General features: G+C 43.1%; 3 protein-coding genes across 4 annotated transcripts; all 3 read right to left on the minus strand.

Moving 5' to 3' along the window:
- Nucleotides 1-6,821: 6,821 nt before the first annotated feature.
- On the minus strand, nucleotides 6,822-7,636 carry LOC124700254 (uncharacterized protein C6G9.01c-like). The gene has a single exon (XM_047232410.1). The coding sequence runs from the start codon at nucleotides 7,535-7,537 to the stop codon at nucleotides 7,079-7,081; it is 459 nt and encodes a 152-aa protein (XP_047088366.1). The 5' UTR covers nucleotides 7,538-7,636; the 3' UTR covers nucleotides 6,822-7,078.
- Nucleotides 7,637-8,707: 1,071 nt separating this feature from the next.
- Nucleotides 8,708-11,398, minus strand: LOC124704031. Of its 2 annotated transcripts, none has more exons than XM_047236267.1 (6): nucleotides 11,096-11,398; nucleotides 10,585-10,687; nucleotides 10,221-10,426; nucleotides 10,115-10,142; nucleotides 9,122-9,230; nucleotides 8,708-9,026 (listed from the first exon to the last, which is right to left on the minus strand). In XM_047236267.1, the coding sequence occupies exons 1-6, from the start codon at nucleotides 11,381-11,383 to the stop codon at nucleotides 8,945-8,947; spliced, it is 816 nt and encodes a 271-aa protein (XP_047092223.1). In that variant the 5' UTR covers nucleotides 11,384-11,398; the 3' UTR covers nucleotides 8,708-8,944. The 2 variants fall into 2 exon arrangements, with proteins under 2 accessions (XP_047092223.1, XP_047092222.1); XM_047236266.1 differs by having other exon boundaries at nucleotides 10,576-10,687.
- A 3,985-nt stretch (nucleotides 11,399-15,383) lies between these two features.
- Nucleotides 15,384-19,745, minus strand: LOC124704032 (probable ethylene response sensor 1). Its single transcript, XM_047236269.1, has 6 exons — nucleotides 19,550-19,745; nucleotides 17,916-18,861; nucleotides 17,222-17,590; nucleotides 16,875-17,141; nucleotides 15,988-16,115; nucleotides 15,384-15,831 (listed from the first exon to the last, which is right to left on the minus strand). The coding sequence occupies exons 2-6, from the start codon at nucleotides 18,819-18,821 to the stop codon at nucleotides 15,597-15,599; spliced, it is 1,905 nt and encodes a 634-aa protein (XP_047092225.1). The 5' UTR covers nucleotides 18,822-18,861; nucleotides 19,550-19,745; the 3' UTR covers nucleotides 15,384-15,596.
- Nucleotides 19,746-22,103: the final 2,358 nt, after the last annotated feature.

The raw sequence follows: 22,103 nt of genomic DNA on the forward strand, positions 1-22,103 counted from the left end.
GCTCGATCTCCAAATAATCATGAAACATGCAAAATAGATGAAATAACATAAGTATTGTGTCCCAATACGAAATATATCAATGAATAACAGCAAATTATGATATAAAATAGTGATGCAAATTGGACGTATCAGTCCCACATGGAAAGTTGGGAGGAAGTTAGACCACCTTATAAGGTGGGTTGTTCCACCACTAGTAAGTGAGTGAGAATAGGAGTGCTACACGCGCGCGCTCCTCCTCCTCCTCGCTCGCTCGTCTCGACTCGACACGACACGACACGACACGTCACGACGCGCGCGCCGCGCTCGTGGTGAGTGGATTGAGCCTCGAGCCGAAACTTTCCTTACTTTTTGCAGCTCAGGAAAACGAACAGAGTCCTAGACGGACGCGTCGCAGTTAGTCGGTTCGGGTCGCTCCCGGATCGTGGGCTATCTGTAACCGACTCGAAACGTCCGTGCGACGTGAGCCTATATAATCTCCTGCCCGGCTACCGCAGAATATATCTAATACACGAGTTAGGGTTTCCACCTCTCTCTGCTTGCGCCGCCATCGTAGCCTACTCCATCCCGCGAGCCGACGTGCATCGGCGAACGGGAGAGCAGGTCTCCGAAACCACTCGTCCTTGCGATCCTGTACGGGAACGGGCGAATTAGGTTTTTGGGAAGCGCTCTCGCGACTCGCTCCAGATTCTTCATCACGGGTCGCCTTCCGTCCAAGTCGGGCGGTGCTGCCTACCGTCGTCTTCAACGCCGTCTACTTCGACCCGTCGTCCCCGTCGTCAACAACGTTGTCATCAACAACGTTACTGCTGCGACATCATCTGCTACACCTCCACCGCCACCACCACCAGATCGATACGTGCGACATATCTCGATCTGTTTAGCGATGGATGGTTTACTGTTTGTGCTGTTGCTACTCATGTTGATTAATGCATCTAGTATGTTTGAGTTTCACATGTTAGTAGTTGTTGTCATCATATTTTATATTCTGGAATTAATCATGAAAATTGTGCCTAATTATCCAACAAGTAATCCCTGCCTATAGCACAAGTGACGCACCCAGGTAAACGACGGTGTCGGTTCTTGCCACAAGCATATATAACCACACTTGTATCTTTGTCTCTCGCCACTCCTGCACCAACGTTCAGGTTCATCACCCCAGCCGGTGGTGGAATCCAGATAGGGTGGTTAGGAGTGCGCGGGACCTTGTTTTCTTTTCATATTTCACTGGTTTCTTGATCTGATCAAGCTTGGAGATTTTTATTTTTCAGCGGTAGAAGATAGATCGATCAAGCTCGGAGATGGAACTCTCTACGAAACAGTGGCCAATGGGTGCTAAGTTAAGTGCTAAGTTAACTTTGTAAACCCTCATGGGTCGCCCAAAAGAAGGGGTATCCCCTCATCAAATCGAACCCGGCAGGTAACCCGTGGTAAGAATCTCTTCGCGGTACTCACATTCCACAGTTTGTTTACTCGCATCACACAATCGATAGTGAGCTGTGGGCCTGTGGATGATCTGAACCTGCTGATCAATCACGAGGGCAGTGCGATACCCACAATACCCCTCATGGTAAAATATGTTACACAAAAATCTACCGTAGTATTACGCATCTGGTCCGTTGGATTTCAAAAATAAACGGCGCATATTTTTTTGATGTACTGTTAAAGAACTCGTAAATTACTTGGTGCTAAGTCTTAAATTACGACCCCTTTTATTCCGTCCGGTCTCTTTCAATTGACTCGAATTTCATACAACTTTATATTAAATTTAAGTCAATTAAAAAGGACCGGAGGAAGTACTATTCAACCTTAACTTAGCTAAAAAAATGCAGTTTATGTATTCCGACCTTGGTGAAGGGAATTGTTTCACTTCCATTTTTTTTTTGTTTCAGTCTACTTCCGGTGATCGTATTTTCTAATTTTATTTTATTCGCCACTAAGGGTCTGTTTGGTTTTTGCCTTGGATAGCCCCGCCAATGCAAGGGCAGCCAAAATATTGGCGCAGCTTTCTGCCGCCCACGACTTGCCGATGCGTTGGCGTAAATTAGTACTGCTGAGCTGAAGCTAGCGTTGGCTCGCCAAACAATGGGCTCCAATCCAAACAATTATTTGGCTTGGCAGCCTCGGGCTCCCATCCAAACACACCCTAAATATCTCCATCATGTTATCATTTTTTTCTAGACATGACACTAAATTCCATCTACTCCCTCCGTCTACAACATATTCATTCATTCATTGCGCTGAATCTATAACATATTTCTAATATCATGATAGCTTGGTGAGCATTGAGCAAAAGAGAAAGCTAACTTTACCATCGGAGATGACCCTTACATAGCAGGTCGGTGAAAGAAGCGATCTGATCTAGCATCAAGAATGCACCGAGTACAATTTGCGTCAGAGAGGGGAGCTGTGACATTAAAGCACTCGACCGTGTGGTGCTAGGAGGAGGATGTAAAAAAGGAAGAAAAAAAAGACTATCAATAACATTGAATATTCGAAGCCGTGATTGCTAGCGAGGGTATAGTCTATGCATCCTTCTTATATAAGTTCGATGTATTCTACCTCTTCTCCTGTTCTATTTCTTCACGAACTAATTCTTTGCCAACCTAAGAGCACACTGACAAGGGAAAAGCAGAAATGAGCTGATAGGGCTGGGATGCATAGGGACGTCTTCTACCTCATGTTCACTTATGTGCATGACACGAGAAACTTAGGGCGAGCCGACGATCTTGCCCAACACCAGGTCAAATCACCACTTCAGCACAGCCCTATCTTTAGACGGCACTTGAAGCTCGTGACAGGATCCCACAAACGAAGGTAGCGCATGAACCAAATTTTACGGGACTGCAGCCATCCAACTAATGAGCTAGATCAATTAGGCACTCGGTGCCAAAGGAAAAGAGAGATTTCTCACACCACATAGTATTGGACATGCGCATTGTAGTGGAGATTTCACCCCGAGAAAATGTAACATGGAGAATGCATGCACCACTATAGTCCTCTAAAACTACATTTTCCAACAAAACATGCAGAATCCTCCCAATTCATATATGACTACACTAAAGCAACAACATATCAGATGGCATGCTCAATATTGGCATCCAAATTTGGCATGCCGTAACAAGGTTTGGGCTCACAAAACAATGGTTGCTCAATTTTGTGGATGCAAGCCAGCAGAGCAGAGTTCTTTTTGCCTGTGTCTTTTCAGCTTTGTTTTATAATTTCAATGTTACCTTATGAGCATGGTATTGGCATTACGGTGACCATCACACCCTCTTCCATTGGAGATCTTGATCTGCTTTGTCCTGTAATGAAGATCTCTAACCATTGGAGATGACCCTACCTTGCATCAATAATGCATAAAGTAAAATTTGAAGAGAGGGGGAGTGACATTGGAACACTTTGATTGTGTAGTACTAGGAGGAGGATGTAAACAATAAATGCTACTTATATTTAACACTCGAACCCACAATTGTTAGTGTACTATTTACATGCTTCTTATATAGGGACAATGTATTCTACCTCTTCTCCTATGCGCTTTGTACACGGACTAGTTCTTCACCAACCTACAGGCAGAAATTAGCTAGTAGGGTTGGGATGCATAGGGACATCTTCTGCCTACAGCTCCCTTGCGAGCATACCACAAGACAATTGGGCGAGCCTATGATGTTGTGCAATACTAGGTGTTAGTTGATCTCTAAGCACACTAGGCAGCAAAGAACTGTGACAACCATGGTACTATATGAGGAACATCATAACTAAAAGCACGGAAAGCTCCATTCCACGGCAAAAACACTAGCTACTCACTGCCACCTCATATTGTACATGTGTATTGTAGAGGAGATTTCACTGTAAAAATGTGAACAAGCATGGAAAATGCATATGCCACTATGGTCCTCTAGAACTGCATGTCCAATTAGAAATGTAGAATCCTCTTACTACATATAGTTCTATTTAAGCAACAATAAACAAGATGGCATTCTCAATATTAACATCCAATCTGGTCTGGCGTAACAAAGTCTATGATTTACAAAACAACTACTGCTTGATTTTGTGAACGCAAACCAAGTAAAGCAGGGTGTTTTCTTGTCTGTAACTTATCAACTTAGTTATATAATATGTTCAAAAGCTATAATTTCATCTTATCAATTGACTTACCAGTTAGCATCGGTAAGGTATTTTATATAATCACACTTTTTGCAGCATCTATTGTCGGTTCCCTCACGGCCTTACCCATTTAAGAAACAAAACGGCTTCTGAACCCTCATCCCACTCACAAAGCTGAAATGCATTGCTGACCATCTCCAAATTACAATCTGCATAGCACAAACAAACGACCAATGGCATGAATCATCTCATGAGACATAAACATATACCCTAATATAAACTATCCATACAAAACAATATAAAGTTTAAAATATGCACCGAACTAACCAGACATATACAGTCATTAAACAGTATAGAATGTGGATGTTAGCGAGTTAAATACCTTGCAAGTGATCACAATGTTTGATCAATGACCTCTAGTAGCCTCGTCTAAACCAGCACACTAGCCTTCTCTGCTCAGATAAATTACATTCTTAATGTCAAGTTAATCAGTCCACCCAAAGCATCACTGAATACTACAGGAAAGCATCAGCCTATAAATATTGATCCGTCTTTGCTAAACACACTTGAGTTACAAAGTCAAACCATGCTTCCAGCTTCAGATGTAACTTGCAAGGTAAAAAGATCTTTTGAAAACGATGCCAGAAGGCACCTTTACTATGCACCACATGAGGACACAAGTTATTCAGGTAATGCACGAGAAAGCCCCACTTGCTGGTCTCAAGAAAAGACTTAAGTTTATCCAAAAAAAAAATGCAGTAAAGGGGCCTTTTTGCTTCATTCGTGCATTCAGCTAATGTATTGCTATGAAATACTCTTGATACCATGACATTGATATTTTACCAGAACATGTGTATTTTACCGCTTAATAGGGATATCACAAAGTTATCAACTGAGCCCCACTATACAATGTTTATGTTAGTAAGTTAAATGAACCTTCAGAGAATAACAATGCTTGCTCAATGACCTTTAGTTACCTCGTCTGAACCTGCAAACTAGCATATCACATTACCAGTTTACCAATCCCCGGGCTCTGGTATCTTATATTATTGATGCCAAGTTAACTAATTAACCTAAAGCATGACCCATTACTACAAACCAAGACCCAAGCTATAAATATTGACCAGCCACTGTTCAATAATGAAGACGGCTACCATTGGAGATGACCCTACCTAGCATTAATAATGCATGACTACAATTTGCTGAAGAGATGGAGCAGTGACATTAAAGCACTTGATTGTGTGGTACTAGGAAGAGGGTGTAAACAACAAATGATACTAACATTTAACATTTCAAACCAATGGTTGTTAGAGAGTGTAGTATTTACATGCTTTATATTTAGGTATCATGTATTCTACCTCTTCTCCTATGCACTTTGTTTACAAGCTAGTCTTTCGCTGACCTAGAAATGTTGGGACAAATAGAAACTAGCTAATGGGGTTAGGATGCATAGGGACATCTTCGACCTCCTGCTCCCGAGATACTTGGGCGACCCAATAGTCTAGGGCAACAATAAGTATAAGTTGACCTATGGGCACATCTCGAGCTTCAGATGATGGCAGTGTGTTCTCGTGAGATATCAATTGTTCTCCTTTGTTTTTGACAATTTCCGTCACATATGCCACCTGAGCCCCAGGTATTTCAGTGCGACTCTGTTCTCGGTAGAATCATAACCCCCTGACCCAGATAAATACTATTATAATGGAGTTGGTGATGGTACGTGATCACCTGAACTCTGGTATATAATGTTCAAATTCTTGATACTCTAGCCAGTGAGCAGCAAGTTACCAACGAATTCATGACAGTTATCACAACAACTACGCAGTGTCATACTATCATGAGACTATGAACTATCCTTAAGTAACTGGTCACGCTAGGCATGTAGCAGAAAGGCAAAATTTCATCTCATCTGATAAGAAATCTAACCACATAGTTATCAAATCAACCAAGCTGTCCAAGCATTACAACCATGCTTTCAGCCTGAGATGTAACTTGACAAGTAAAATAACTACTGAAAATGAATGAGGCCCTGGAACTTTGGCGTGTACCTCATAAGGACACAAACTCTTCAGATAATGGATGAGAAAGTCCCAGCAAAGCCCCATTTTCAACTCTTGAAACAATACTCGGGTTTGTCCATAAACATGTAGTAAAGGTGTATTCTTGTTTCATTCAGCATTCAGCTAATGGGTTGCTACAAAACACTCTTGATGATATAGTATTGATATACCAGAATATAAGTGTTTTAGCTAGGGATCAATAGGCATATCAGCAAGTGTTCAACTAATCTAAAAAAAAAAGTGATCGACTGAACTCTGGTATATAATGTTTAAATTGTTGATACTCTAGCCAGTGAGCAGTGAGTTGCCAGCGGATTCACGACAGTTATCACAGCAACTACGCAGTGTCATGAAACTATGAAGTATCCATAAGTAACTGGTCGCACTAGGCATATAGCAGAAAGCCAAAATTTCATCTCATCTGATCATAAATCTAACCACATAGTTATCAAATCAACCAAGCATTAGAACCAGGCATTCTTGTTTCATGTTGGCATTTAGCAAATTTGTTGCTGAGATACTCCTGACGGAATTATTCTGATATCAGAACACAATTATATTTAGCTTCGTATCAATAGGCATATCATCAAGTAAGTGCAAGTGATCAACTGAACTCCAGCATACAATGTTAAACAAGCTCTTGATGCTCCAGCCAGTTAGCATTGAGCTGCCAATTCACAATAGTTACCAGAAGAACTAGATAGCATCATGAAACTAGTCCAAAGCGACTGGTTACACTAGAAATATCTATCATGTGAAGCTCTTGTAAAAAAGTGGATAGCAGAGAACCAAAATTCCATTTCATCTGATCACAAACCTAAGCACATAGTTACCAAATCAACCGAGCATTACAACAGACCTCAACGATTTAAACTTGATCGCATCACCTCGGGCACGGAAGGCCCCTACAAGGCTCAGAAGCAGCAGTCGCAGTCGAAGGGGCAGAGCGCGGTGCCGCCGGCGTCGGCCTTGCCGAACCCGAGCTCATCCGCGGAGTAAATGGTGAGCCCATCATTCGTGCGCCGCCGCGGCCGCTTCTGCGCAACCTCCTCATGGACCGGCTCACATCCCTTACCCCTACTCTCCTTCTTGCTCTTCTTGCTATCCCCCTCGGCCCTGCTCTTCTTGGGCTTCTTGTCCCCCTCGGCCACCTCCCCTTCCTCCTGCGGCTTGCGCTTCTTTTCGGGCTTGGTGGCCTGGAAGATGTCGTCGATCTCGTTGGTCTCCTTCTGCTTCTTCGGCTTCTTGGCCGCCGTATCTTGCTCCGCCGCTGGTTTCGGAGCGTTAGGCTTTTGTTTGGGGGTGGGTGGCTTGGCCTGGATAGAGGGGCTGGGGCCGGAAAGCTCCTTCTTCTTTTGGGATTTGGTAGCCATTGGAGAGTGTGGCGTGGGGGATCGGATGCCTCCGCCGCGGCGAGGAGAGTAAGACCGGAGCCGATGAGGTTCTTGGTGGTGGCGGCGCGGGGAGGAGGGTTTGCGTAAACAGGGGCGAACGAACGCCGATCACTGGAAACCTGGGAGGAAGATGGTAGGCCGGGCAAGGCCTGGTTGGGCTGGTTCAGCCCACAGAATGTCCAAATAAGGAGTTAAGGCCCATTAGGTGGCGACAGTGAAAACTCATTTTTTGACATATAAAATTCACAGAAAATTTCGAGATACAACAGTTCCTAACCCATATTAGTTTTGTCCTGATTTGGTATCATGGATGTAGTAAATATTTTATCCTGCAAACTTAATCAAAGTCCATAGAGTTTGACTTAAGAAAAACTGATATACTCTCTCCCAAAGAGTGACGGGTACAAATAGCATAAAAAATATAATCAACGTTTATTGGAAAAAGCAACACCAAAGATTTGGGACCAAAAGCTAGCAGTGACCATTGAATAAGTTTCTCCAGCTTGTGCTAAAAAAATTAGATACAGATATGTTTACACACTAAAAACATTGTCTAGATACAACAAAATCTAGTTGTCTAGATCTAGACACAACAAAAATCTAGACAAACTGCGAGTGTGAGATTTCTAAAATAGGTAGAGAGAGCAATAGTGCAGCCCATGTTCTAGCTGATACTGCTAGGTTAAACGGTATAAATCAATTCTGGTTGGGGATTGTCCCAACAGTAGTAGCTGAGATAGAGATTGTGGATGCTGAGATTGTAAAACTTAACAATGATGTAATATAAAAGCTCTCTTTCCTCACAAAAAAAAATTCTAGACAAACTTGATCAGATTTTTTTGGGCCGGAGAAAGTACATAATACTCCTCGGTTTCACAAATAACTTCTCAACTTTGTCTAGATTCGGATGTATATAGGCATAATTTAGTTATAGATACAAAAGTTGAGGAGCTTTTTTTGGAATGGAGGGAGTATTTGATTTTGCATGTTAAAGAAATTGAATTGAGGGAGATTGAGATGAAACCAATCAACACTGCAACCAGGTCTATGTAGTCTGCCGTGAGGTGAGAAGTTACGAATACCTAAAATATGGAGAGAGATAAAGAAGACAGTTCCAACGGAAGGGCAATCAGTCCTGAGAGACTCTAGTGCACTGCAAACACACGGGAGCTGAGCTCCTATATCAATTGAAACATGTCAAGCAGACATATGCCCCGTTATTCATACACGATGAGAGAAATAGTTATCACTTCGAACTTTACAGCCTTACAGCACAACTGAGCTGACACATAAACCATATCACATATGTACAGTTAACACGACGAGTTTGTATTTACAGCTTGCTGGTTGTTGCTCGTGTTCATCATGCCACTATTCATTGGCATCTCACATTGCCTTCATGATAAATTTGGTGGACACGACAGCTCCTTTCGCTGCCATTTTCAGGACAGCACGACTCCTGTACAGCCTGTATCCAATCGAAAAAAAACAATCAAAACAACTGTGTTTTTTGCCTATAAGTTTGTATCACGGGACATACAAATTTCAAGGGGAGAACTTTACCCTGCTATTGTGATCCCCCAAGTTGCCAATATGTAGATCACCTTTCCAGCCTCCCAGAAACTTATCCATTTCTTTCGGTCTGTCATGGAGCTCAACGCCGTTGCAACAGCTGCTTACAAATTAGAAGTTAGAATACATATGAAATAAAATCAAAATGTCAGCCACATGTGTAGTAATAATTAAGCTAATTGTTAGCAAAATATTTGTTTCTTCTGTGAAATAAAGAACACCTACGCACAAGGATAGAGCAAATTAACATACAACCTCAATCAAAGTGAAGGACATACTTTGATCATGGCTAAATAGTTGTCCAGATCTTTTAAATAGGACCAGATGTTCTAGTTAGTTATCTATCTCTATTATGCCCTGACTTGAGAGATCTTCCGGTTAGATAAATACATGGAACAAGTGTAGTATAATACTCCCTCTGTCTCATCAAACTTGTCTAAGAATTTTCTAAATCCGGATGTATCTGCATATTAGATAGTGTCTAGATACATCTAAATTTTAACAAATTTCAGACAACTTTGGTGGGACGGAGGGAGTAGCGTACACTAATCATGAGTCCATAACATGGCAGCAAGCTGTTAATATCCCCAATGTCACAAGTGCAGTAGGTCCCTATTGTGGTGGACTTTCTCGATTGCAAACAGCCTGTCTTAGAAATTCTGACATTTTCTGTCAGCGCACATGTTTCTATTGTGGTCAACTTTCTCAAAGCACTAAGCTGATAGACCTAATTAATCAACCTGTATGTATCATTGTTTTAAAGCAAAGATTTCAGAAAGAAAATAACATTTTCTGTCAGCGCACATGTTTCTATTGTGGTCAACTTTCTCAAAGCAGTGAAAGCACTAAGCTACTAACTAGATAGACCTAATTAATCAACCTGTATGTATCATCGTTTTAAAAGCAAAGATTTCAGAAAGAAAATAACATTTACAAGATTATAAATTTTAACTTTAAGAGCAAAACCATGGAGGATAGCCATACCCTTTTGCAGCTCCTTCGGTGATAATTTCTGGAGAAAAAACAACGGACAGTTAGATGATGAAGTAGCGGCGAAGAGGATGTCTCAACCGTTGAAAATAAAATATACCTTGGACTTTGGATCTTCGAGAATGCACCTAGCAACAAAGGTAGCAAGAGCATCGACAATGTCATCTTCATTAACCATTACATAATTTTCGTTATCAATTCCACTAATTTCCTCCATATTCCCCCCAGCAGTGTCACAGGAAACCAAGACCCATGACCCATTCTTCCCTTCACCTCTAGTGTCTGTAGTATCTCCAACTTCCACTTCTGGTTTGATTCGATCAGAAAGAAGAAAGATGTAAATCCACAAGAATCGCAGAATAAAAAAGAGGAACGGACATTTTCATAGTTAAATCCACAAGGTTTTTTTTAGTGTTACTTCAAAAAAAACTTCAAAAGGTGTACAAAGGATGAACCTGTCATACCGCCAGATAGTGCCGTATGTGGATGCATTGGCTCGTCTCGTACTTTCTCAAGATGAGCAAGGAAGCTAGCGTTGTTGACTGTCGCTACAAGACGATTATGCAACTGCATCGCGAAATCAGATCGCCAAAAGATATCAGTCAACATAAAAAAATGAATCAAATAATTCTAAACTGAATAGTGTGTCATTACAGCATAATGAATATATAGATTGAGTTCATATCATGGAGATGTTAGATGATTAGTTCTTGTTGCACAGTAAACTTAATCTACAGTTCTATACTAACACTCCCTATAATAGCATAGAGCATAATACTCAGAACTAACATAACTGCACGGCATATGGCTCAAAGTCCACCACAACAATGATGCTATATCTCGTTGTAATGCGAAATTGTAGATAAACAACTGTTTCTAACAACACAACAAGGAGCTATATCTCATTCTAAGCGGAATTGGCGATAAAAAAAAACAATCTGCAAGTATGTCAAAGAAGAAGTGAGAGGGGCTCACGTCGGGAGGGCACTCCTGGGAGACAAAGGGCGCGCCCTGCAGCTCGCGAAGGAGCACGAGGTCGTCGGCGAGGCGGGCGCGGAGGATGGCGTTCTCCGTCCGCAACCGCGCGGCCTCCGCCTCGTCAGCGGACACCGCAGGTGGCGGGGTCGCGGCGCCGTCGTCGTGGGCCGGGCTGTGGCCGGCGCGGTGCTCGTAGGCGTAGCGCGCGACCTCGGCGATCTCCACGAGGGTGTGGGCGACCTCCAGGGGGATCTTGTGCGCCGCCGCAGCCACCCTGAGCGCCATCGCCGCCTCGATCGACCGATCGGCCGCTCGGTCGCTCGCTGGGCTGGTCTTCCGCTCTCGCCGGCGTGGCGCGAGAAGGGGGGCAATCGGAGGGGACGACGGCGAAGTAAACCCTAGCCACGCACGCGACCTCAGAGCAGTCGTGGACAGTGTGTTCGATTGGGATTTGGTGCCGTGCTCCAAACTATAGAACGAAATTGAGGATCAAGTCACGTTCAGGTGGGCCATGTTGAGAATTTTATACTCCAGCAGTTCCAACATATATGGCGTGTTGTTTTGTATTCGTTCAAACTTTTTTATGTTCACCTCAAACAAAAAACTTTTTTTATGTTGGTACTTTTTTTCTACCAATTTGGTCATAATGTAGAACTTTGTTTTTTTTTTGAAACGGAGGCAAAAGCTTTGCCTCATCGATTTAATTAAGCAGAAAGTGAACAGTTTTTAGGAGAAAACCTGGCGAAAACCATACAACAAGACACCGCAGGTCCAAGCCCCACTCGCACGCCATAAAGGCAAGCCCACTCAAACCCACTACTGATACAAGCAGACGACACACTCGCGAAGACTAGCTTGCCATCCAACTAAGCCGGAGAGAAGACGCCGTGCCTACTATGGGAGGAGCAGACACGGGACACCCCAACATAGCTGAAGAAGACGAACCGCTCAGAGAACTGCGCCAAAACGACCTTGTCGCCCTTGCGACACAAAGTCGATATCCTCAACACTGTCAAGATGACGAACATTCGGAGCCACCGTTCCGACATACCGCTGCTCCGTCGCGCCCTGCGCGTCCACCAAGACCACCACCTTCCGGGGCCGCCGCCCCGACGTACCACCGCTCGCTCTCGAGCTACAACGCCGCACGAACCGTCCACCCACAACCCAAGCTGCTCAGGTCAAACGACCGCAAACCACGGTCATCACACCAACTCATCCGGGGCCGCCACCCCGACATAACGTTCGACCATCCCCACTAGGTTTACAAATCAGTAATTGTTTGAGTATACTGAGCCTATCTACGATGGAACCAAAACTCAAACATGTTATATGGTCCCACGTTCCCTCTAATAAAACTACATGCCCCGTCCGTCTATAAATAAAAGATTAATTTTAGAAAAATATAGATGTTTTTACATATTTTGATACAACTATATCTAGATAAAGTTGTGCCACTTATTTCAGAGGGAGTATATTCTTTTGGAAATTGGTCAGCCTTTCTTTTGTCTTGAAAAAAAACTGTAGTGGTAGAGTGTGGAAAATTACCATCACCAACAAAAGGTATAAATTTACTCACATACGCAATTTACGTGTTTTATAAAAAAAATAAGAAGAGGAGTGGACAAACGGATATCGAGCTACATGTTGCTCTTTATTTTTAAACACTTAAAATTTATATTTTAAAATTTTAAAAAATCTAAAAAAAATCATAGAGATAGACAATGATGTATATTATAAACCTGTAAAATCTCAATATAAACTACTTTAAATGACAAAATCTAACAAATTTATATAATTTTTCAGATTTTGTCAATTTTGGTGTAGCCTAAAATACAAAGTAATTTTTTTACAATCAATACCACATATATTTATAGTGATAAATAGTACATGGTGATGAGACACCAGCTGATTTCAACTATTACAAAGTAAAGTATGAAAGAAACCAACAAATCTTCAAGGTCTTCAAACTCTTTTCTTCTTTCATGGCACAATCTTGTTTTTTTTAGAGGCAGCCGAAGATAGAAACCGAACCACAGACCTAAAAATATCAACGACGATGCTCCCATAATGTTAATTTGAGCCGCAATGCCAAGGCTACGTGCACACCCGCAGTCATGAAGTAGTCAATCACCATCGGCAAGAGTACCAACACCATTAGCCTATAGTACAAGTAGTTCGCATTGAGATTTTGTACTTTTTTTACTTCCTCCGGTTCAAAATAATTGGCAAAAGAAATAAATGTATCTAGACATGTTTTTTTGACACCTTTACCGTAGGGGAATTCCTACGGTAAACCAAAGAAAATAGAATACATCAATAACCTCTAGAATTTTGTTTGTAGTATTTGAAAATAAAGGGCCACGTGTAGCATGGTCTTCCTGTTGAGTTTCCCTACAACCATCTTAATCAAATAATTAACCCCAAAAACAGTCGCAACAAAATAATTTCTCACCGGCAAGATGGTTTTCTCAAGTAAAATAAAAGAACATAACCCGTACCAACCACAGAGTGAAGGGAGAAAATCACAAAATCGAAGAAAAAAAATATCATATGGATAACGGATTTTCATGCAATTCTTTCAATGTCAAATTTATATGTACATTTCAATCTTTTATCCTTTTCACTACCTCATTTCATGTCAACTTTGGTCACTCAATGCCTCTCTTAATTTCTTTTTTCTACCCTTCAACATCTCAATATTTACTGGTGCTTCAGGATGTCTTCAGTCTTCACTAGACATACCCAAACCACCTTAATCAGCGTTGGACGAGTTTTTTTTTATCGTTGCACCCCTTCCTGGCACTTATTATCCCGTTCATGATTAGGTTCTTTCTTGTGTGGCTACACATCAACATTAGCATGGGTATCTTTGTGGCACTCATTTGTTGTGTGTGTTTTTAATGGGTCAACATCTACTCCATGTTGAATGGTAGGTCTTGTTACCCTATATAGATTTTGAGGGACATTCCTATCACAGAGGATGTTTGTCGCTACCTCCTCCACAAAACTTTGATTATGTGGCTAACATCCTCATCGAGGACATTATTGTTTTGCAACATTGATTCCAAGTATCGAAACATGTTCTTTTTAGGCATTATTTGTCCTTCTAGACTAACATCACCATCATCCTCCACAATGTCACGAAATTTGCATCACATATACTTAGTTTTGGTCTTACTAAGTCTGAAACTCTTCAATTCTAAAGTCCGCCCCAATTCCTATGGAAGTCCATGCTACTTTCATCTACTGGCATCATACTACCTCCATCCCAAAGCTTAAGGCTTATATTATTTTTAGAAAGTCAAATTATGTCAAGTTTAACTAAGTTTTTACCAAAAATCATTAACATGTAAAATATAAAATCAATATCATTAGATAGATAATGAAATATATTTCCGTGTGGTATCTAAAATATATTATATTTGTTGACATATTCTTCTAAATGTTTGGTCAAACTTTATTTGGTTTAACTTTTTTTTAAAGCCTTAAGCTTTGGGATGGAGGTAGTATTATCAATGAAGATCAAACGTCAAGGAATATATCTTTTGTATATCGTGTGGATACGAAATCTAATTTACCAATTAATTAAAATCTTACAATATTTAGTGAAACCACTATCTCTTCACTTTTTCCAACTTTTTAGGTGTATTTACTAAAGAAAAATCATCTTAGCTCCTAGGCTCGAGTGGGCTCATTTTTGAAAACAGAAGAAAAAAAACCTCATTTTTATGACTCAAAAAATTATGGAAAAAATAACTAGTACATGTCATGTCTAGCATGTATAACCAAATTTGTGTCCAAATATATTTTCGTATGTTGTTTCGACAAAAAAGACAAATGCCAGAAGCAAAATTGAGTTGATTTTTGCCTTTTCAAAGTCATAATTTTATGTTTTTTGTGTAGTTAAAAACTATGCACATATGTAGAGAAGCATGTATCCATGAAGAAAATGGCATATCGTTTCGATTTTTTAAGGAACGAGCTCGCAGGAACTCAGTTAGCACAAAATCTATTGTCTATTTCCATCAATTCTAAAGAAAATCATGTGTCGGCTGTGAATTGTTCATACATGTGAAGATCAAACATTATGAATATACTAGGATTGAATTAGTAGAAGCATTATTCATTCTATATTATTCTTTATTATCTTCCACATAAGATGAGTTCGATTTTGGGAATTCGTTTGAATTTTTACATATGGCTTCTACGGAGAGAACAGTTTCGACCTGATATAATCGGGCAGGCCATGACGAGCGCCTATGAGGGTCAAGCACACTCGGAATACGCAAATCCACTGACAGTATATTCTACTGAACACAGCAAGTTAATGCTGTACCCAGGAACATAACTGCACTCTGCAGTCCAATTTGCTATACACATTACTTGTACAATATATGCCAGCTACCGCAAGACTAAGCACAAAATTAGAGTACAAAAACTAGCTACTACCTACTTGCTGCCGAGCCGAACTGCCGTCGATCATTTACACTATAGCTCATACGCTTCTCTGGTATCGAGGTTTCAGAGAAGACGGCCTCCTATCTTCGTGAAGAGCCCTCGGACCGGTGGAATCAGCATTTGCGCTGCTTGGCCATGCGTGAGGGGTCAGCTGTTGCTGATACGCATTCATGTTGTCGGATACGCCAAGCCTGATGATAAATGTAGCTGTGCAGCCTCTTCCTGCTCCTTCACTCTCCAGCCAGATGTGCCCTCCCATCAGAGTAACAAACCTACATAAGAGTTTTCAGAAGGTTTCTGAGTTTTAGAATGGGTGATTATGAACCCCTGCTTCATCCTTGTGCTGCTTCGAGAGAAGCTGAGTTACCAAACCCAATAACCTGTAGAAGGTTTACTAGTAAGGAGGTTGAGGCGGGACAGTGGATTACCTCCTGCAAATGGCAAGGCCAAGGCCACTACCACTGTATCCTCGGTTACCACCAGGCTGAGTTTGAGCGAATTTTGTAAATACATGAGGTAGATCCTGAGGGCTAATGCCACAGCCTGTATCCTTTAGCTGCAACAGAAGAATGGCAAAGGACGTAAATAATCAAGAAACTGATTAAATAATTACCTGATAACACGTAAATTTTATAGTTAGATAATGATTTTAACTCATCTTGAAAACCGTCATTCTTCTATGACATGTTCATAAACTGTAACCTTAGAAACTTTTATTCCAGTTCTACTCTCAGAAACACTGGCATCAGCTAAATAAAAAAGTAGTCCTGTCAGCATGTGTGCTTTTCCGATGAATGTTTTGTTGTTATATCTTAATTAACTCCTTTCTTGCATAGTTGAGAAGATGATGGGTTGGTTTGGGTTTCTCATCTCATGCGCCACTGCTTTATGTTTCAATTTAATACCGTCTGGTTTTTTGCAAATTCAATTTCGGTCTCTCTTTGCTCTCCGGTGTTCAAGCAACAAGCAATAAAAGATAGCCCCAATGGTATAGCCGTATAGAGAAAACTAGAAAAACATTTATCGGACCTAGCCTGCACTGAAGCAGCAAGTCATATGGACAACTTCAGGACAATGTGACTTTAACAGCCCTCCAGCCAAGATTTCCGATGCACCACATGCCAGCAGACCAATGGTTATCAGCCTGGTCAGACGTGTGTAATTTCATGCATGCACATGTTGAGCAGAGGTTACTCCGATGACTATGAAGATTTAAGTTGTTTCATATTTAGATCTTTGTTTCTGAATCCTATTGCAAGAACATGAGCTGATAGCTTTAACAAGACAAACCCTTCAAATTAGTATCTATAATTACCTGAACTTTCAAATAAAAATGGCCATCACATGCAGCTGGATGAAAGTCTGAGGTTCTGTACTCTCTTAAAGAATCAGGCTTGAGAACGGAGGCTAAAAGTGTGATGTGGCCCTCCTTGGTGAACTTAACAGCATTGCCAGAGATATTCAGAATAGTTTGCATTAGCCTCTTTTCGTCGCCAATAGCACATAATGGCAAATCTGGTGCTAACATAACCGACATAGATAGACTCTTGATAGCTGCGATTGGTCTGATGAAACTCATCACCTGTAAGACCAACAAAAATTTCAGGCAAATGAAATATGCATATATACATTAGACAACCAGAGAATGATAATGTTGCAGACCTCTTTGAAAACAGCATGAAGATTGAATGCTCTGATCTCCAACTCAAGGCTGCCATCCTCAAGTTTGGAAAGATCTAATACATCATTGATAAGTGTTGCTAGAAGGTTGCTGCTTTTTAAAACCGTTTCCACCATTAGACGCTGCTCAGGAGTGAGTTCAGTTTCCAAAAGTAAGGAAGAGAGAGCTATAATAGCATTCATTGGTGTTCGCATTTCGTGATTCATAACAGCTAGGAAATCGTTCCGAGCACGGATGGCCGTTTCAGCCTCTCGCCGAGCTAAATCCAGGGCAACGTTTTGTTCCATTAGTAAATCGCGTGCACGCATGGACTCTTCAAGAATAGCTGCATGAGAGAGTGCAACTGCTACCTGGAAAAAAGAAGAGAAACATTTCAGCTTACAATATCATTTCATAATGTACTAGTAGTAATGTCATACCAACATGTATTAGCCTCAGTACCTTTTGGTTTGAAGGAAATAAAGAATTTTTTAGAATGGTCTGATACAATGGATCATAACATCATACTTGTCAATAAATATGCATTTCCAGTTAAAGAGTCTATTGACTGAAACATCATTCGCATATGAGTTTATAAACATATTAAACATCATTCACTCCTATGAATATCTATGTTATGCGTAACCAAACTAAAAGAAGCGGCATTGTGTTGGAGAAAAAAGAAGTGGCAATAACCTGATCGGCGACAACCTCAACAAGCTCCAACTCATGCACATGCCAGTTCCTTGCACTATCAGATGGAAGCATCAGAACCATAATAGCATAGCTTTTCGCTGAAAGCTCTGGCCAGTCATTTATTTGGAAGTTTGAGAGATTTAGAAGAGGTACTCGCACTGCAGCCACCTCTGGTGGAACATATCGCCCTGCAAGAGGCCGAATCCGTGCCAACGGACATGTGTGGGGTATTATAATTGCCCGGTTGCTACTGAAAACTTGGTTGATGACAGGAAGATTGATCGGTATAGATGACCCAACGGTAATCTGGTGGCGCAGAGTATGCGAAAGCTGGAGACTGGAACCACTTCGCGACGGCATCCACAGGGCACATTCCTCCAGACCCAAGGTCCTCCCTAGCTCAACGATAGTAGTCTTCAAAATGGTGTGCCTATCAAGCGTGCTCCTGATCTCATGAGTCAACATCCTAACATGCCTCCCGGTCTCCTCCTGCGTCCTTATCAGGCCCATCTCCCAGTCAAGCTCCTCGGCTTTGTTCTTCAGAAACAGCTCCCTCGTCTTCACGCTCAGCAGGTCGGGGATGATGTGCACGAGCATCAACGCCGTCGCGCAGGAGACGACCGCCGTTGAAACCTTGGCGACCGTCATGACCATCGCGACGGTCTTGGTGTGCGTGGTGAAAGTCCAGAGGTTGATGAGGTGGGTCGCTCCGCAGAGGACGATGAAGGCGCCAAACTGGATGAGGACCCATCGGTACGGGAAGAAGGACGACTTCTTGACGAAGTAGATGAGCTCCAGCGGGATGGAGAAGTAGGCGAGGGCGATGAAGAAGTCGGAGATGTACTGGTACTTGATGAGCAGCTCGTCCGTCGGCCACAGCGGCTCGATGCAGTCGCATCTCTCCATCCCTCCAGCTCTAGTGATGCATCTGCTGTCACAACATTCCCTGCGGAAGATGAAATATATGGTGAGTTGCCATGGCATGAACCCACTAGCACACGTCCCTCGGATCTCAAACAAGTTTGTACCGTTTCCCATTTCACATAACAGGAACTACTGGCTAACAGTAACAAAAATAGCAGCAAAATCTCATGAACACACATTGGATATGAACAGAGTCTACACCTAACAATAACAGAATAAATAGCAGAGAAAGCTCATGGGCACACATTAGATATGAACAGAGCCTATGCCCTATGGAGCACGGAACACAAGCACAGAACACAGAAGAGGCAATCACCACAGCTACCCATCCGTGAGTGGTTCTCAACCCGCGATCACGGCTGGCTTCCACTGCCATCTCTAATATTTTGTCAAAGTTTTCCGAATTTCAGTTACTCCCACCACATTTCAGCACAGCATGTCCCTTCGAACCCTTTCCCCATACACCAGCAACACGGCGCAGCAGCGAGGCAATATGTACCCGCGGAAGCCAGCAAGCAATCGGAGCCAAGCACGCTCCGCGACGCGACAGGAAGGCGCCGCTCCCAGCACCGATGCGTCCCCGCGCGGCTACACCCAAGAATCGACCCCTTGACCACAAGCCCCGACCGCTCTAGCTGCCTCGCCCCCGACCAACACACGAGACGAAACCCCAGATCTGCCCAGGCCGAGGAAGAGAGCAGGGGAAGTACCTCAGTCGGCGTCGACGACGATGGGGGGAACAGGACGGCTGCCGGGAGGTTGCGGGGGGTGGAAGGGAGGAAGCGGCGCTGAAAAGGGAAGGGAAGGGAGCCAGATGCGCAGACAGACGGACGGACAGTGAAGTCGTCCACCCCACACGGCACGGGCAAAGAAAGAAAGCCAAAAGAAACGCAAGTCCAACCGCGGCTGCTGCACTGCACTCGCCCGTGGTCTTTCTTTTCGTCTCTCACCTTTTGTCTCCACGCTAAGCTGCCAGCCGTCGGCGGCCACGCCGCCACGGCCACGGGTACGAGGACTGGCGGACCGCCGTCAGCGCGGCAGGCCGGCAGCGAGCTAGCACCGCGTGCCGGGGTGACAGCGGCAGAGTTGGGACGCTGTGGTGTTGGGGCTATCGTCTGCACGGTCGCCGTCGCCGGCGGGAAGGGGGCTGGCCATCAGGCCATGGCCGTATCGGAGAGCATTGCCTGCGCTGGGAGAGGGATTTCTGGGGGAGAAATTACTGCTTTTGTCACGGGAAGGAAGAGGTGAGTTTGCAACGCGGCAGATGGCGCCGGGAGAGCAGGTGATTAGCTTCAACTTTTCAGGGTGGTAGACTAGGCACATCAACTTTGACCTGGAAAGTTAAGCCTTTCGTGCGTAATCACTGTCGATCACCACCCAAGGCACATGACACGGACGACAGCTACTGGCCACTGTTATCTCCTTGTTTCCTTCCCCCGTGATCATCATGGTGTTTTTCTCTGTTTCACAAGACACGCCAGACCACCCCAAACTTTCCACTCTTTTCTTGGGTTATTAAAATTACGGGGATGACGTCAACGTCTTAAACATGAAAAAAATATTTGTGAAAACTCCATCTACTCGGACAGTGAACTTCATCCGATGGGCTTAGAGCATCTCCCCGTATAAACATGAACCGAAAGTAAGGAGTTCAGTCTCCTAAATTTTTCGGTTTCGATGATCTTAGTCGCGGCGCAGAACAGAAACCGAAAACGCGAAGTTAAAAATGAAAATCAAACATCGTGGAAATTTTTGCTCCGATGAACCATGAGAAATGAAACAAAATTTTGCTCCGATCGAGCTACATTCGAACATAATTTACATATATGGATCAAAATCAAAATACTAACTAATCCTACACCTGCGCGCTAATTTCATCCAAAATTGGCCCCAGGATTGTCATCGGGCTCTACGCGCGGCGGAGGAGGAGGGTTTTTGCGTCGGTGACGCCTATGCGACGACGACTGTGGCCACCTCGAACGGCGCCGCCTCTGCTGAGCTCCCACAAGTGAGAGCCGACCAGTCTTCGTCGTCGTTGTCGCCGCGCGGAAGCGCCGGCAGCGGCGGGCTGCACGAACCGGCGGGAGGGGCGTCGGCTTCCCCATCGCGTGCCTCGGAGCGCGAACCTGCACGGTCACATGCGGGCCGCCCGCCTCGCGCGGTCCGCCTCCGACCGCACACCCAGCGGACGCGGCGGCGAGCCTCCGCCGCCGATTCGGCCCCCTTCCCTACCGGCCCGTCGTGCGCACTCCATTGCAAACGGAGGGGTGGTGGCGGCGGAGCGAATATGCCGGGGTGTGGCGAAGAAATTTCTCGCTAGAGGTCGAGACTTTTCGCGGCGGAGCGGCGGCAACAGCAGCGGGGGAGTAGGGTTTTGGAACCCAACTCGCCTCCGCGCCCTGTATAAATATGGGGCGGCCGTCCAGTTTCTCGGTCTCCCGAACTCATTTTAAGGGCCAGGCCGCGAGTTCGGGCTCGTTCTAGGACTCTTTCGGCCCGAACCCTTAAACTCGCTGGGAAAATACGGGTCCGGCTCGTTTTTCGGTTGCTTTAGAGTTGCTCTTATGCACTTTAGACATAAGAGTCTCTTTGGTCCAAAGTTAATTTCATAGATGTTTCAAAAAAAAAGTATTCTTTACAAATTTCAGGGACGACACAATGTCTTATATTAAAGGCAAAAAATATTTGTGAAAACTTCATCTACTCGGACAGTGGACTTCATCCGATGGTCACCTTGTGCACTTTACATAAGAGTCTCTTTGGTCCAAATTAACTTTATATGAATTTCTTTAGGAATTTCTTCTATAAGATTGGTTGCTTTGTATGAATGAACACCATATTATTTATTCCTATGATCAACTTTGCACTAATTAAATGTTCACTGAGCCCTCACAATTTTTTTCCTTGATTCCATGCCCAAAAGAAAATCGAAGACGAACGTTATACTTCCCGGTCTAATGTCCACATATCTGTCATTTGATTGAATAAGGGCACGACATTGATGACAAAACATATTGCAAAGAGGGTACGTAACATAGTTGAGAAATTTTATTCTATAAAGATTGTTAGGTTGGTACGAATGAACACCATATAATTTTACTTTATTCAATGATTTATTTTGCGTTTAATTCTAAATTACCTTTCTAACTTGATTCCTAGTATTCATAAACTCTAGATTTATTGAACAATATGCCAAGACAAGGATTTGCCAAGACTTATTCTATGATTCCACTATACAATCATATTGGGATTCCACTTAAATCA

Source organism: Lolium rigidum, chromosome 3, assembly GCF_022539505.1.
Source record: "Lolium rigidum isolate FL_2022 chromosome 3, APGP_CSIRO_Lrig_0.1, whole genome shotgun sequence".
NCBI classification, from domain to species: Eukaryota; Viridiplantae; Streptophyta; class Magnoliopsida; order Poales; family Poaceae; genus Lolium; species Lolium rigidum.

Bases quoted from the DNA above. Each gene is read 5' to 3' on its own strand.
- LOC124704032 (XM_047236269.1), bottom strand. From the start codon at position 18,821: ATGGAGAGATGCGACTGCATCGAGCCGCTGTGGCCGACGGACGAGCTG. The intron at 17,591-17,915 runs GTTATTGCCACT...TCTTTTTTCCAG, and splicing joins TTGAGGTTGTCGCCGATCAG to GTAGCAGTTGCACTCTCTCA. The intron at 17,142-17,221 runs GTCTGCAACATT...TTGGTCTTACAG, and splicing joins TTCATGCTGTTTTCAAAGAG to GTGATGAGTTTCATCAGACC.
- LOC124700254 (XM_047232410.1), bottom strand. From the start codon at position 7,537: ATGGCTACCAAATCCCAAAAGAAGAAGGAGCTTTCCGGCCCCAGCCCC.
- LOC124704031 (XM_047236266.1), bottom strand. From the start codon at position 11,383: ATGGCGCTCAGGGTGGCTGCGGCGGCGCACAAGATCCCCCTGGAGGTC. The intron at 10,143-10,220 runs GTATATTTTATT...TTTTTTCTCCAG, and splicing joins TCGAAGATCCAAAGTCCAAG to AAATTATCACCGAAGGAGCT. The intron at 9,231-10,114 runs GTATGGCTATCC...ATTTGTAAGCAG, and splicing joins ACCGAAGGAGCTGCAAAAGG to CTGTTGCAACGGCGTTGAGC.